At 37.4% G+C, this 17,751-nt stretch overlaps 1 protein-coding gene across 2 annotated transcripts in view; it reads right to left on the bottom strand.

Annotated features, from left to right (window-relative positions):
- The window catches only part of LOC104607369 (uncharacterized), a 47,554-nt gene extending 30,271 nt beyond the window's left edge, over positions 1-17,283 (bottom strand). Inside the window, exons 1-5 of one of the 2 annotated variants that reach the window (XM_010272997.3) lie at positions 17,143-17,283; positions 15,117-15,182; positions 8,664-9,086; positions 6,504-7,993; positions 6,235-6,283 (exon numbers count right to left, since the gene is read on the bottom strand). In XM_010272997.3, coding sequence (XP_010271299.1) covers positions 6,235-6,283; positions 6,504-7,993; positions 8,664-9,059 — 1,935 coding nt within the window. In that variant the 5' untranslated portion in view covers positions 9,060-9,086; positions 15,117-15,182; positions 17,143-17,283. Of the gene's footprint in view, positions 1-6,234; positions 6,284-6,503; positions 7,994-8,663; positions 9,087-15,116; positions 15,183-16,481; positions 16,612-17,142 lie in introns of those variants that run through there. The other variant, XM_010272999.3, reaches the window with a different exon arrangement.
- Between the last annotated feature and the right edge of the window lie 468 nt (positions 17,284-17,751).

Raw genomic sequence — 17,751 nt, 5'->3', positions numbered from 1 at the left:
ATGACATGAGGTCTACTTCTGGGTATTGTGCCTTTATAGGAGGCAACCTTGTCTCTTGGAGGAGTAAGAAACAAAATGTTGTAGCACGTTCCAGTGCTGAAGCAGAATACAGATCTATGGCACATGGTGTGGCTGAAGTATTATGGTTGAGGTCCTTGTTTGAGGAATTGGGAATTGCTTATGAGAAACCTCTAATGCTATATTGTGATAATTAGGCTGCTATTAACATTGCCCACAATCCAGTATAGCATGATAGAATTAAACATATTGAGGTGGATCAACACTTTATCAGAGAGAGAGTTGCTTCTCAAGAAGTGTGTCTTCCATATATTGCTTCTGATATGCAGCTTGTTGATCTCTTCATCAAGACAGTTACAAAGGCCAAGTTGGAAACAGATTTACACAAGTTGGGAATGATAAATATCTATTCCCAACTTGAGGGAGAGTGTAGAAATGTAGAGTAATAATTAATGCTATTATATTGTTGTTATTTTATTTATTGCGGTCCCCAAGACTACTATTAGTTAGTTCACTTTGTATTTGTTGTTAGGCTGTTGTTAGCAATGTTAGTTTATTAGTTATTTGCTTATGTAAGCAATAGGGGCATTAATGTAATTGTCATCTTATTTTTTGATGTTATTATAAATAGATGAGTGGGGCGGCAGCTAAAGTCTATCACTCTTTTCTTTCATCTTCTTTCTTCTTCTTCAGTATTTCCTTTTTCTTTTAAATTGCATCAAGAATTGGATTGATTACAGTCCAGATTTGCCTACTCTTTTCCCTTTGATCTCTCTCTCTCTAAGGGGTGGCAACGAGCCGAGCTTTTCACAAGCTGCTCAAGCTCGGCTCAGTTTCAACCGAGCTCGAACTCAAGCCCAATTCATTAATTCTTAATTTTTTAAATATCAAATAAAAATATTATTTTTATAAAATATTTTTCTCAAAATCGAGCTCGAGCCGAGTCGAACTCGAGCTTATGAATTTTTTACTCGAGTCGAGCTCGAGCTAAAGCCTTGTAGAACAGCCTCGAGCCGAGCTCGAGCCTCGTACTATTCGGCTCGGCTCGACTCGAATCCACCCCTGCTCTCTCTCTCTCTCTCTCTCTCTCTCTCCTTACTCTTTTATTCTCTGTTTTTCCTTGTTGAATTCTCATCTAGAGTAGGATTGATCACAGTCTCTACTAGACAAGTGTCAATAATCTCCAGGCTACTTAGGAAAACACAAAATGTGTCATGCAAATTTTCTGGGAAGGGAAAAGTAGCAAATCCTTTCAAAAAGAGCTTTCATACTATAACGTATAACCCTTCTTAGAGAACAACATGAAACCGGTACCTAAGTATTTTTGAAGCAAGATAATCGTGTGTTTTTGTTTCTAGAACAGATTTTCCATTTCAGGAATACTTCTTTAGGACTTGATGGCTCATGTCTGAATTTTCTTACCAGACTCACAAAAATACCTCCATACAAAATCTGTTACAACACTGATTTTTTGATAAGTAAACAGAACAATTTTATTGAGAATATCATAAACCACAAACATTACAAGATGCCCAAGGAGAGGTGTAAGGTGGAGCCTCTCACAGAGCAAAAATTCAAATTGAAAATGAGCTGAGAATAATTGATCCCTGATAACCCTTTGTTTAGCTAAAGTATTTGTCGTTCCATTAGTGGATCTTCTTTCCCATTGAATTCTTAAAGTCATATTGCTAGTAAGCCATTTAAACCCCTTTATTTTATTCCTAGAAGCCCATATTACTGCATCCAGGTCCTTTCACCATCCTATCACCAACTTAGAATCTGCTACAACACTGATTTTCCATAGAAAATCTCCTCCCTTTTAGTTCCAGTTTCCAAAAATGATGGATATAATCCTCTATCTCCCATTCCAACAAAGACCACCTGAAAGTTGGGCACCAAAATAGTTACCAACCCCTTATTTGAAAACATTTTTAACAGTTATATTCTTAACCTTTGGCTGGCAATATTTTAGGGCACACCTCACTAACTTTTTTATAGGTATAGGCATACAGACCTGACTATACTTTCCACACCACACCATTCATCCTCTCAAAAGTCGAAACCTCACCCTACTCCCCTACTCCACCTTAAATTTTGTCAAAGCTACAAACTCCTGATGAAACTTCACAATGCCCTTCCAGACACTTACCGACCCCATAGGTTGCTAAAACTCCCATTCAAATTGAGCCAGCCTATATAGACCTCCTCCATAATGCTTCTTTTTCTATCTCAAAAGTGGTTATGGAAGTTTAATAATAATCAGCTAACAGCTTAGTTGATTAGCTTGCAAAACAAGGTGTAAACGGAAATTGGATGTTTTTCTGTTAATTCCCCAAAGGAGGAACTTATAAAAGGAAAATAGAAATGGCAGATAGTCAATGTGTTTAATAGTCAATTTCACCTTTTGCAAGGCTCATTTTAGCATCTGAGATGGAGGAAGCACTGCTCAAGCATTAGTGAAAGCCAAAAACCAATAGAAAGAGTCCAACTTGTTGAAGTTACCTGAACAGTCTCCAATGGTCTTCTTTTTCTAGTTTTTTTTTTTTTTTTGATAGTTAATTGGTGTAACAAAGAATTCATCAAAATTAGGAAAGGATTCTGGGAGGGATAAAGAAAGAGCACTTGGTAAAATAGAAAATCATATTCAAGAACAGTAAGGATGGAGGATTAGAAATTGTGGGTCATGATAGGAATAATTCTGTATATAGGAGAATGAGAATGGAGAATCCAAAGAGGGGCATATAAAAAAGGCCATTACCCAATGTAGGCCCTAGCTATCTAGGGTCTCGGGATGGGTACGCTGGGTATGGTAATCCTTTACTTCTTTTCAAACAAAGTGGCTGCCCAAAGATTCAAACTTGCGTTCTCACGCTTGCCAGCCCAAGATTTTACCATTACAGAAAGTAATGGCCCCTACAAGGAAGGGAATATATGGGCCAAAAAAATAACTAGGATGCCGGACCTGAAAGAGAGGCAATTTTCATATCCTAGAAAAGCAACTTAAGTAATCCATTCTCAATTCATCAGGAGAAACGCCATGAAGTAGGGTAAGGTTTCTTAGAGGACATGTGGTGGAAGTGCCCCACCCACAAATTCTTAACACCATACTCTATTTCCTCGTATAGATTTCTTCCCATATCTTATAATGGATCACTCTCCACCACTGAGTTGTCTTCAGACTTGGGCGTTAGGAAAGGCCCTATAAAAACCCATAGGAATGAGGAAGTGGCTTCTTTGCTTCATTACCTTAGAGAGTGCCTTCTTACAACCTCTATGCCGTAGAGTGTCTTCTGTTTTATTAGAAAAAGGTAACTTCATTGCAAAAGGAAAGGAGAAGGATGCACATGCGGAGATGTACAAGCAATACATAAAGAAAACATATCAGACCAGGAATACCCATAGGCAGAGTATTTCCACATACACACATGCACCAAAAAAAATACACCAGCTTTGGCTAAGTCATCTACCAAAAATTTTCATTTCCCTAGGAATCCATCTGAAGCAACAGTTCAAAGAAGCTGAGATCTCCCTGATTTCTCCAAGGAAATAAGCAAGCCTCCATGGACCTTTCTAAACATTGTTTGCCCAGCCAAACATAAGCCCAGTCAAAGAGTGTCTCCTTTAAGTGTATGGTTGGGTGATGCCACCAAAAGTAAGAGATCTTTGTTTGGAGGCATCTCTTCAAATAATCAACATGAATGAGATTTCAGCAACAAAGACAAAAGTTTCTAGATGTTTATCCTTATATATATATACACAGTAAGAATGTCAATCACATTCATTTCTTGTTACTTATCCTAGGGCTGACAATGGACTCCAAAAGTCCAACACCCAATTCGACTTTAAATCCAATTATCACAGATTTGAATGTTAGAACTTGCATCTGATTAAAAATCAGATCAGATGTGGATTTAACCTCATCCAATCCAATTAGAATCTGAGTCCAATAAAAAAAACTCTTATATATGTCTGTGTAGTATTGGGTGTATATATGCATAATTATGTCAAGTTTATAACTGATAAATTTAATTTTTTATATTTATATACATTTATTATATATGTATTAAGTTAAAAATAATTAGTTTTTATTTTTTAATTTTTGTCATTTTAAACACAATAAGATGGATGTGGATGAAATCCACTATTTTGGGGTGAGATGACCCAAGGTTTGATAATCGGATGCAGATGCTGACGTAGCTAGATCCGATCCGGTTGCAACCCTAACTTATCCCCATGGAGCTCAAACTGGATCCTAAAGTAGCTTTCAAGTCCTGTATTGTTAACATCTCTCAACCCTTTCAATCTGTTGTATGCAATTGGAAACCAACAAAATTTTCCCTCACAAAAAGCTCCTACAGAGATTAGAGGAGCAAGCCAATGAACTGAACCACAATCAACAGTCCAGACAAAGGAAACTATCACCCATGCACTTAAAGAAGCATTTCTTAAGAGATAACAAGCTCATAACAATCACCACCTGAGGTATGAGTTAACAAATAACTCATCCAAACCCCCTTATAACCCATCCAAACCCACCTATCTACTTGGTTGTATGAGTTAACAAATAACAACCCATTTGGTTTGATTTTAGGTAGGTGGACTGGGTTGGGTGATGGATAGACAATTGGATGTCAGGTGCCCTCCCAAATCCTGATTCTCTGCAGGTATGGATGGTTCATGGGTCAGTTGGTCGGTCTTCAAAGTTCAAACTGCCCCCAATTCAACAAATTGCCAACCCTATGTTATGGAATAAGAACAAGGTCTAAAAGAAGACATATAATAACTAGCAATAACAAGGAAGAGACATTTCACCACCAAATTCTGAAAACAGCATGAAACACAACGTGAGACCATTTACTAGATCCTCAAACTTCACATGAACTGAACCGATCAACCCTAACTGCAAAAGCTTCTCCAAATCAATTGCGTGATCAGAGAACTATAGAGCTGAATTTACTTTATTTTCCAGAAAAATACATGAAAACTGCATATCAGACCCAATCTGATTACTAACCACCATGAAAATAACCCTATATTCAAGTTTTATCAGAATCTAGGGTTAATTCTTCAAGGAGTAGCCATTTGTACAACTGCTGACATCATTTATGCATCTTGATGACATCAGCAAGTATCATATGTGCAGCAGTCAGCAGAAATCAGTCAAACAGCTCCACTAACAACTTGTCATATCAGATTAAGTAAAAGAACAGTAGAACAGAAACAAGTGAAAAAGAAATACTGAGAGACAAAATGTGATTGGTCTATGAGACCTTTCTAATGACAATTATTTCATAAGATGAAACAGCAAAAATTACCACTATGGACAAAACAAAACAGTGCCACAATATTCTACAAAATTGATGACAGTATGCCTTGTTCTCAGAAAAAAAGAAATAACTAATTGTTGAATATAAATGAGTTTCCATTTTCTTTTACACCAAAAATACTAAAAAAAAAACTTCTTGATAAGTCAATGAGCTAAAAGCTGAAAACTTTGAATAAAACAGTCATAGCATAAAATTTTTCTTCCATTACCTTGACTCTAATCCATAACAAGAAGAGAGAGATTTAGGATGGTGAAGACCAATGAATTAGAGCAGGATGGACAAAATGGAGAGGTTTTGCATCTGGAGTCTTATTTGATAGGAGAATACCACTTGAGCTAAATTGAAAATTGTATAAGACAGTTATAAGGCCAGCAATATTGTATGGAACTAAGTGTTGGGTAGTCAAGAAATAGCATCCAAAATGAGTGGTAAAAATTCAAATTTTGACAGATGAGTGGGAAGACTAGAAAGATAGGATTGGAAATGAACTTATTTGAACAAACCTAGGAATAGCATAGGAAATAGAATGAGGGAAAGTAGACTATGATGGTCTTGCAGAGAGGACCACATACAGCACCACTAAGAACTAAGAAATGATCTGTTACAAGTTAAAGGGGCTAGAACAGCCAAGGAAAAACAAAAAAGAACACACATTGAAATAGTTAGATATGATTTAAGGCCTGGTATTTAATAATGGATATAGCACTGAATAGAACCAAATGGCAGAACAGGATTCATGTAGATGACCCCATGTAGTTGGGAGAAGACTTAAGTAATGATGAAAAGTTACAACTTATATGTACTTCCCATAATTTTTTTTATCAATAAACTTCCCATAATATTTAACCAAACATAACATCAGTCAAACAAAAGTAGAAAGCCTATATACCTCTGAAAGGTTTGAAGCATCCATTTCTGCAGCCATTCCAACAGGGTTCCTAAAATAGTAAAAACAATTATCTCAATCCTTTGTTAAATTTAAAAGAATAGAGGACAAATGAAACTCAAATATCTACAGCATAATATCAATATTATCTCTTTTAGTACCCAATATTTATGCCACTTGGCTTAAGACCGTAATGAGTTATGCATAAACATTTATTAGCACAAGAACTGCTAATTTTTGGGTATTCCAAATCATTAAGAAGAGAATGATACCTTGATAAGAGCATCCTTTGCTTCTCTTTCAACCCAATGTGATCATAATCATCAGTTCCGAATTCCCCATGAATTTCACTATTGACCTTAGCTAATTGCTTATCTTCACTAGCAGAACCATGTATACAATTGCTTTGTGAACTTACTAGGTTGTTATCCAAATGTTCAATCTTTACTTTGACAGGAAAAGTTGACAGTTGAGGGTGCTGAGGCAGATTGTGGGCATGAACAGTCACTGAATTTGGACCAACAACCTTGCCTTCAAGTGTCATCTGATCTGAGCAGATAAGCTTATTTGTTTGAGTTACTTGCCTATTGCAACCTCCAGGCAAGTCTATTGTATCTTTATTTATTGGAACTTCAGCAGTGTTAACTTCAAGAATTCTACCAGCATAGAAATTTATGCCATCCCCAAAGGGATATTCTCCAAAGTTATCAGGATATTCAACTTTTACTTTGACAGGAAAGGTTGATAAAGGGAGATTCTGGGGCAGATTATGAGCATGGAAGTTCATTTTTTCAGGCTCAAAAGCACTGCCTCTAACTACAGGTGCAGTCACCCTACGTGAGCAAAAATAATCATTTGCCCATGTTCCTTGGATATTGCAATTCCCAGGCAGATCTTCATATTGATAACCATTTGCATTTTGGGAATATTTAGCAACTATTCCAGAATCCACCATAGTTCCACTTTTTGGAACTTCAGCATCATCTTTTCCAGGAAGCCCTCCAGCATAGCCATTTATATAATCTCTGTGTTGAGTCTGTTGACTTGTTAGGGGCTCATCAGAACATTCAACCTTAACTTTGACAGAAGAATTTAATAAAGTTGGATGTGGAAGCAGATTACGAACATGGAAATCTACATTTTTCCGAACAACAAGAGCATTGGCTTCAGAGATCATCTTATTTGAGCATTTAAGGGAATTATCTTGATCTCCTTGACTATTACAGTCACTAGGCAAATTTTCATTCTTGCAGCCACCAGCATTTTGTACTTTACCAGAATCTACTGTAGTAAAAACATCAATAGCATTTGGTTTAGGAACATGATCATGGCAATTTATATCATCTTTGTATGGACTTAGCAAGTCACCATCGGAGCATTCAGTTTTTACATTGATAGGTTTAGTTGACAAAGTTGGACATTTGACCAGATTATTAGCATGGGCATCCAATTCTTTTATCCCAACAACATCATTTTTAACTTCAGAAGCTATCTTATTTGAGCATATACAATCATTTTGTTGAGTTCCTTGCCCACTGTATTCTCTAAGAAAATCCTCATATTGGAATCTAGTGGCATCCCCTGAACAGAATGAAACTGCACCAGTACCTGGTGTAATTCCATCATTTGAAACTTCATCAGTACTTTGTTTAGGAACTCTATCAGCGTCTCTTTGTTCTTGCAAAGATAATGCACAGTTGATGTGACAGTCATCCCTCCCTTTTCTGGGAGAGCACAAAGCAGAATGATCCACGAAACTATCCTGCAAGACAGCCCATTTTCATTATTCAACTATAATTAGAGAATGAATGATGGCCATAAGCATTTATAACATTTAAGAGTAGAAAATAATACAAAGAAACAACATACCCTTCTTTTTTTGATAAATAAAGAAACAGCATACCTTGTTAACCCCAAGTATGAAGGTTGCACATGAAAAATGAAAACAAAAAAGATTTTTTCTTTTAGCCCCAGACTGAAACAATATTTTTGGGGCTGAAAGTAAAGGAATAAATAAAATATGACAAAAATAATTTGAAAAAAGAAAAATTATGAATAACAAATACTAAAAAAAAAACAAAACACCTAATGAAAGGGGAAGTAAAACAAAAAAAAAAAGCATGAAAAAAATGATGAAAGAACAAAAAATATCATTTCAGCCTGGGGCTAATAGAGAGTATTATATTAAACCACATTAAATATTAAAAAGTTAACACTAAACAGGAAAATACATCTCTAAGCAATCTTAGAAAAATAAATGGAAACCATGTACACTTAAAAAGAAAAAAAAAATAAAGAGAAAAACTCGATTCTTTTAAAGTATTTTTGAAATTTTTGTCCTACACTAATCAAAGAATCAGCAACCTCATTTTCCGGTTCTTTGTTGATTGAATGCAAGGATTATTAGTATCAGCATTCTATAGGGTGCTTACTTTTCTTTCTCTGTTGCCTGCAACATTGACAGACTCCAGAAACAAGTTTTCTTTTTCCCTTGCTTCTGCAATGGCATCAGCAGCAGTTTCTTTTATTGCCTGAACCCGATCAACTGAAGCCTGTTCTTTAGCAGCAACGGCCACTTCTCTCTCTGCAAGAAATAATTGGATCACAGATTCCTTTTCCTTAAATTCTTTTTCCTTTGCTTCTAATTCAACAGATCTCTCCTTCAACATCCTCTCAAGATTGTAGAAATGTTCTTCAATTTCCTTCCACTGAACTGTAATGCCAGCAACATCCTTGTGAAAATCTAGTTCATGGAATGACCTGCCAAGCTGTTCTATCAGAGAGGTTGCTGATTCAATCCCCATAATAACAGGTTCTGTATCAACCATAGCTATGCCAGATTGGAGCCAATGTATCTGCAACAGAAGTTCTGCTCAATGAAGTGTTCCTACTACCAAGCAATGATTATACTACTAGAGATGACAATTGACAAAGCAGAAGTATGAGATGAAAGACATACAATGATTAGGTAATATGGAGGCTGACCACATTGTGCAAAGACTGTTTTACGCACCAAGGATATCAGGTAACGTAAAAAGCTACCAAAAAAGAGGACAAAAAGGTCCACTACAGCAGAAATAAAGTGACTAAATAAATTAATAAAACTAAGGCCCACTCGGCCCAATCTCTCTACACTCCCCCTCAAGCTGATCATAGACGTCAATCATGCCCAGCTTGCTTACATAATGTTTGAGCTTCGCCTTAGGAACTCCCTTGGTCAAGGTATCTACTAGTTGTTCCTCTGAAGAGATAAAAGGAAGACACACTTCCCTTGAGGCCACTCTCTCTTGTATGAAGTGTCTATCTACCTCAATGTGTTTAGTTTTGTCATGCTGAATTGGGTTATGAGCAATGTTAATGGCAACCTGATTGTCACAATACAACATCAACGGCCTATCATAAACAATACCCATCTCTTCTAGGAAAGATATAAGCCATAACAACTCTAAAATCTCATGGGCCATAGCCCTGTACTCTACCTCAGCTGAAGATTGAGCAACTACAAAGTACAAACTGCTTCTTACTCCTCCAGGAGACAATATGTCCAACTACCATGGCATAGTAACTCAATGTGGATCAGTAGATCTTCTATCATCTATACTATCTACCCAGTCAGCATTTGTATAGGCCTCTAACTTCAAATGACCATGCTTAGCAAGCAAAGAGGATACCCTTCCTGGGAGTTCCCTTAGGATAACATAGCACTCTTTCTATAGCAGCCATATGTGTTCTCTGGGTGCATACATAAACTGGCTAATCACACTCACAGCATAAGATGGATGTTTCATACAAAGGTAATAGAAGCTTCCCCAACAATCTCTGAAACAACCCTTGAAGAGGTAGATTCCAAATGACTACTAACATGGCCATACTCTCATATTCAGCCCTGATGGCTACAATTTAATTCCCCCACAAACTTCTCATCACATTGCCCCTTTTCACCATAAGTGGAGGTGGCTACATTAACCTTGCTCCTTTCCATTCCCACTCTTTCTGTCATTACTGTTATTCTTAAATCTAGAAGGTAGGAGCTCTAGATGCAACTTCCAACAGATGTCTTTTGTGTTCTTCAGATTCTTGCAATATTTATGTATTCACACACAACCTCCTTCCTCTCAACACTCACATTCTGCTTTGTCCCAGCATTAGCAAAATGATCTACTAGGACTTCCACAATTTGAACTTGTCTTCTACTTTCCTCACTACTAACCATAGCATAAACCTGAGAAAGGGTCACATCATCTTTAGCTAAAGCATTCCAACTATATCATATTCAGGATTGAAGTCCAATGAGGAACTCAAAAACTCGATTCCTCTCCACTAGTTTCCTATGAGTTTTAAGATCTTTTGTGCACCCCATTGAACCATCTCCATCAAATTAATTTCCTGCTAGGGAGACTTTAGCATTAAGAAATGCACGGCTAAAAGCTTCTCCCCTGTCTCAAATTATTCACATCATTCTTTAATTTATAAAACCTAGCAACATTCAACTTTAGTAAGTAGGTCTCTTTAACATTATCCCATACCTCCTCAATAGTTTCTACCCACAAGTAGTGTTAACGAATATGATGTTGTATAGAATTCACTAACCAGCCTACAATAGTGCAATTCTCCTGCATCCACTTCTCATAGGTAGGATTATCTTCCTTAGTTTTTTTTTTTTTTTTTTGAAGGATAAAGAAGAATTTTTTCATTAAAATGAAATAAAGATATATTTTAGAGCAATTGATTGTCAAACTGGCACACCAAAACAAAAAAAGAACAACTCATACTAAAAATAAATCCACATTACAAGGTTGGAGATCAAGAACACTCCAGAAATCCTTTAACAAATCAGATCTATTGGCTTAGTCAAAATCTGGAAGGGCTAAAAGCCAATCAGATCTATTGGCTTAGTCAATGTTCTTGCTTCCTCTGATGTAACCCCATTTTCCTCTAACACAGACATGATTTTTTATTGATTGAGATCATGCCAAATAGTTAGTCCCATGACTCCCATCTAGCTTCACAACAGTCACTACCCCAAACAAAGTCCCCACAGACCCCCTGGCTACATCCAGAGTTTGTAGGATATTTTGTCTCAACTCCAATTTGCTCCAATGATTAAATAGAAACAAACAAAAATAAAAATAAGATTATAATAATCAAAAAACACTAACTTGAAGCAAAACTTGCTTCTCTGAAGCCAAAAACAAGGGTTTCATAGTACCTGGAAGAACGGAAGAAAGAGAACTTATGGCTCCTGTCAAGGACTCAAAAGCTTCTCCAACCAAAGCTGATCTCCAAATAGGTCAATAAACTTCGCCCCAAATGCCAGCTTCAAACTATCTCTAGACCCCCTTAATCTGATTTCTCTAATCAACTAGGGTTTCCGGGAAAAAACTCCAAGAACATGTCTTGGGCCTCAATCTAAATGTTTAATCTTCTCCAGAAATCTCACCAAATTGGGCAACATCAATTTTCAATTGACCAGCAACTTAATTCTCCATACACACTATGTATGGGCCAAAAAAAAAAAAAAAAAGAGTAGGAAGTGGAAGCTTATACTAATACCAAGAAGAAATATAATCCAGCAATAATCCTGATTGTAAAGTAGAAAAATAAGGAGAAGAAGAAGAAGAAATGTTTAGGAGAAAGAGGAAGAAAGAGGGAGTAGAAGAGAGCTGAATCGAACCCCTCTCTCTAACCCTTAATCAATTTATATATGCTGAATAAAAAGAAAGAAAAAATTATATGGGTGCCCCTAGTTAGGTGACTGACCCAAGGCAAATAAGAAATTAAAAGTTTTAAGGCACATAAAGAAGGTCCACTACAGAAGAAATAAAGTCACTAAATAAATAAACAAAACTACGGTAAACTTAGCCCAATCTCTCTACATACATAAAAGGCATCAGGAAAATCAAGATACCAACCATCAAGATCTTGCCCAAGTATGTGCTACCCTAAACCCCTCCTATCAGACCTTAACCTTTGCCCCAAAGGAGAAAGTTGGTAAGCTTTCTAATCATAGACATTCTTGTGTGTTAAAAAATTCCAGATTTAACAGCTCCTAATTACCAGCTGCAGCTCCCAACCATGACCAGACACAATATAGAGAGGATCTCTTTCAAGGAGAAACATCTGTACCACAACAATTAGAACACTAAATTTATACTGACTAATATGAAATGCTCTCCAATAGGGAAATCCAAGCCCCATTTTAAACATCTTTATCACTAAACAAGGAGGAAATCAATGCACACTTCAAGTTTGCATGTAGATGTTAGGTTTTCTAATATTGCAGAAGATGAATCGATATCATTATGGCACTTCATAAAGATCTCAACCTTGACCAGCTGTGCTGGAAAATCTAATTCTTCAGACCCATTACTTGCAGCATCTCCTTCAATTTAGATGGCATGACTTGATCATAAATGCAATGTTGAGAAAATTCTGCAATATCACTTTCATTCTCCCATTGCCCTTTTATTTATCAGTCTATCCTACCACCTCTGTTTAATAAATTAGATCTGATAAATCCATTTCAAAACAATAATATTCAGTTTTCCCTTGCTAATTTTTGTCTTTAGAGATTCTCTGCTTCAGGACAATATAACAAGTTGTAATTTTCCCTTATTGAAGGGATGAGAGATCCATCATATGGATAGCCGAACCCTGTAGGTAGGTAGGGCAAAATTTCAAAAATTTCTCTCTCCCATATGAGAATCACATTCCCTGTTTTAGAAAATTGTTTTTTCAATGATCAATCTTGAACCCTAAACCGAACCAGATCTGAAACCAAAAGGTAGGAGAGGGATATACTTGATACGGAGTAACAGTAACTCCCAACAAAGGTGTTCACAACCAAGGAAAACGCCAAAGATTGCTCCCACTGAAGATGACACAGCATAGGGTGGAGCAGAATTAGCAGGTGGTTCTTCCCAAGAACCGAACTCTTCAGCAAGAATTCGATGGAGGGTGAGTGAGCACGACTTCAAATCATTTTTTCACCAAAAACTGATATCAAGAATGCTTCTTGATCGCTCCTACAGGTGGAGAACGAACTGGCAATGGCGGCAGTAGTCTGCAGATTAAGATCAGCCCTCCTAATCTAATTAGGAGTTTCCTAATCCAAATCATTATTTGGATCTGGACTCTCTGAGTAGATAGGGATAACTCCCTATCATATCTGCTAATCCAAATCCCAGAACCGCCCCTCTTTAATTAATCTAATTAAACAAGTTCGATTTAGGCTTTAGGCCCATTAAGTTCATGTGCTCATTCAGCCTCTAAACTGTTGCCCAGTCGGGTATCCTTGTATGGCGTGGGACCCAAACATTGATTTACACATCAGCCACATGGGTTCAGCCCAGCCTCTGTTACAATGCCTGGCCGAATTCACTGTAGGAAACAGTGAACCCTTGAGCCCATCACCATGGGCTCTTAATGGGCCCAACACTTACACTAAGTGGTCCTGGGTCAAGTCACCTTATAAAAAACCCAACGACTGTAGGCAGATGCAAGATTAGCCCATCAGGTATTACTCTCAATGGTCTTACACTTAACCTCTCAGCCCATAATGATCAAACACTGCCCGACAAGAGAGAACATCTCCCTCGGCTGCAAGGAACAACGCTGCACTCTCTATTCACATGGATCCCGGGAATTAAAACCTTTTGCAAACATTTTGAAACCATAATATATATGTAAATCTTTATATAAATATATTTTGCAAAAACAAATTTCTACGATTGAAATCGACTGCCGGCAGCTTTGGTTTCCATCAGAGAGAGTGCATCCCTGATCATTCACTTTGTCCGACAAAGGGGTTGATCATGTCACTATGATCACCCACTCAGATGAATTCTCAGACTGCCCCAGCATACCTAGGTTTTGACCCCCTCTAAGGATCTCACTGATTGGCATATCAAAGACAGTCCAATCCGACACCTAGTGCAGTATCATAATGAAGTCTAGGGGTCATGTGTAACATTCCAGTTTTGCCCATCAATCTCCAAGGTCCAGGGCAATACTGGAATTCTGGTCCGGTTCAGGGTTTCAAGAAAACCCACACTGCATGTACCTCAGGTTTCACCCTGGCAGCTGAGACAAGCCACTGCAACCAACTTGGCGGCACACCAGTGTCAGCCTTGACAGGATAAATCTCCCCAGATCTATCCAACGGCTGTAAAGATTCTAGACTAACACGAGTCTCATATATGTCCAGTTTAAGGGTATTACACAGAAACACACCATAATAAAATGAATCAAATACGTACTTTATTCATTTACAATAAATGTCATAATGTACATCATTCTGATTGGAGCTAAGGGAATACACTATCTAACACTTATCCTTGGATTAGTTCTTTGAAATCTACTCATTTTCTTCTATAAAATTTCAAAATGCTGATCAGAAAATATATTCATGCTATATATAGCATTGATGATTTCCTTTTGTTTTAACAATGCGGTTTCTCATGTCATTTGATATACATTATAAATTATTGTAAAGCAATCAATACATGCTTCAATACTGAATAATCATTTATTTAATAGAAGCATGTTCATGTTATGTAGCATAGCATTAAACCTTTTTCTTGTTTAATGTGTCCTTTTGTGTCAATTGATATACATAAAATCATCTCATATGATAATTTTCTAGCATAATAAGTTTCAGAGCTATCAACAGATGCTCCAGTAATTTTACTATCATTTATTTGTGAAAAGTGAATTTCTTGAAACTAAAATATACACAGTTAAGGATGCAGTTGAACATAGTAGACAAAACATCATCCTATGCATACATATTAGAAAGAGAGAAAACAACAACATAAGGTAGATAATCACTAAAACTACTACAATATTCACAGATAACCATCATTCAGCAGTATGATATTAAATACCTGCAGGAAAATACCAGTGGAGGACAGTGAAGATCGTTATTTTCAATAAACATATCACGTAGATGCCTGGAAATAATCCAAGAAAAAAAAAGTCATAAAATTAGCTCTCATTATTAAACATAAAAAAAAAACAACTAAAAACCAAAAAAAGGAAAACGAATAAACAAACAAAAAATAAAGTTCAACAGGAACCAGTCTACTTCTGAGCTCTTCTATCTTCTCTTTTTTATTTTTCGATATGTAAAAAGGAAAATTTTATTAAAAGGAAAGAAAAGCTTATTACAACCAAATGACAGGTGTTAAGATAACACCCCACAGTCACAACATAAAACCTCCCACCCATCGTAGAATGATCTTCAGAAAAAGGAAACTAAAACTAAGCCATTCTTGCACAAAAACAGCAGCACCTACATAACTCCAACAGAGCTCAAATTAATCCTCAACCTCTCCAAACTCTTCCAAAACTCCTTCCTCATCCCATATTTCTCCTCCTACCACTTTCGAAGCTTTCCTTCCTCATCCTCTTGAATGCTTCAAAGGCTCTCCTAGCAAAGCTCTTACCTCCCATAAAGAACAAGCCCAAATTCTTGCCAACTTCCACCTCTTTGACAACTAATTTCTTCAAATCTAAGCTTCCCTTCTTTATCTCCTCCTCTGGCACCGCATCCAAAGATACCTCAAAGCTTTCATTTTAATCCCTGCTAGCCTTCTCCTCTAACACATCAATCTTTTTCAGCTCCTCACCTTGAGGATCCACCGGATGAATCTCCATCCTACCTCCTCCTTGTAAAGGTTGATTCTCCAATATGAGGTTTCTAAGAACTAATATTTATATGTTTTGCACCTCTTCTTTTATAAACTCTTTTGTATTTGTTGATCGACCCTGCCTCCACCAGGCCATCTTTCGGTCTCAAAAAAACTTAAAAACCTTTGTAACATGAACAATGTTGAACTTTCTTGAAGCTCTGGGTTTCTTTGGACCTTCCAAAGCATCACAGCTTTCAGCCAAAATAGCCTCCTTCCCCCCTGCAACCAAAATCAACTCCCAATCTTCCAATACCACTTCAGAGTTCAGAGACCAAAGAGTCAGATTCGACCCCCAACTCAAGAACTTGAATCAAATTTTTTATAGAGCTCACCTTCTTACCCTCTCCTCCTTTTATGTTGTCTTCTTCTTCCTTGTCGCCCGCCTCCCTCCTCCCTGTTCTTGAATTCATTGCTTACCCCCTCTTCCACCGCCTCCACCCTAGCTCAACTCACCTCCCCATCTCCCAACTCCCCTCCCTCTGAAAATCCTTCATTAGAACCATCACCTAAATCCCTACTCTCCTGGCTCAACGAGGAAAAAAGCTAAAGAGCCCGTACCTTGCTTTTCTTTTGCAGAGTCAGAAATAACCCGGACCTGAACTCTATCAGCTAGCATTGAAGAAAATCCTCAGGCCTCGGTGAGGCCTCACGATTCACAGGGCCATTAAACCCTACAGATACGCCAAAAGCTACGACCTCCAATAAACCAGCACTCGCTCCTACCTGTCGCCATGAAGAGCTCACCGTTCTGGAAACCGCCCATCGCCTACTTTCTCTTTGAAGAAGATGGTAATCTGATTTAAGGTCACCTAAGCAACTCCATGGCAACATTTCCATCTGTTGTCTCAACGGAATGTGAACAACATCGTCCTCTCCAAACCCATCATCTAGACCCACAAGATAAGCCAATCCGCAGCACAGACTAAGGTTCTCCAAGGTGAGATTTTTTATGTTTTCCAAGGTAATTTATCAGGGGTTCTAAACTATTTAATTCCCATTAAAAATAAAGACACAAACATTGATTGAATCCACTAAATCTTAAATCTCGAAATTGGTAGCAAAGGCCCTGGCGTTCAATGCAATGGAACTATCTTCCATACAAACAAACCAGAGAGACAGGAAGTTAATCAAAATCCTTTTTCTTCTGCCTAACATTAGTGTTTAATCGTTAATTGCTAGAGAAAAAAAAATCAAAGAGAAACGGTGTGAATAAAGATACCAGCTGTGAGTTGTGATTGGATGAGAGGTAGACTGACTTGCTCTACGAACTTTTTACTACTTGCGTGAATATGGCGCGCGTTTTTTCTTCTTCTTCGTTGCTGGAATTCAAGATCATCTCTATATATATGGAAATTTGGGATAAGAACAGCCATAATTGGTGCCTGGAAAACCTGCAAGTGTAAGACTGAAGGTCGTATGCCGTAACAGGCTACCAGAACAACAATAATAGTGTGACGACTAACGTTTCATTGCCGCTGAGACAGTAGGTTAGATGGTCAGTCAGCATGCCTTTTAAATAAGAGGCGCGGGATCAAACCTCCGTACTCTTCTCTGGAAGAAATGAGTAAAAAAGGGAATTCACAACGTCTGTCTTTAGTGTGTGCAGTTCTGTACCCAAACCAATGGCAACCTGCTGCCTCACCACTATATTTTCTCATTAATTTAGAGAAAAAAACCCCATTGCCTTGGAATTGGTGAAAACATTGGAATGAGGGGATGTTTATATTGGAATAGTATGGGTTCATTACCAATTCTTTTATAAGGAAGTCGTATGGGGAAATCAAAATAATCTTTTTAGTTTTCCACAAAAGAAAAAAATATATATATA

This window comes from Nelumbo nucifera, chromosome 4 (genome assembly GCF_055504915.1).
Source record: "Nelumbo nucifera cultivar China Antique chromosome 4, China Antique-T2T, whole genome shotgun sequence".
NCBI classification, from domain to species: Eukaryota; Viridiplantae; Streptophyta; class Magnoliopsida; order Proteales; family Nelumbonaceae; genus Nelumbo; species Nelumbo nucifera.
Note: the sequence above shows the minus strand (reverse complement) of the source record. Positions and strands in the feature narration are given on the sequence as shown.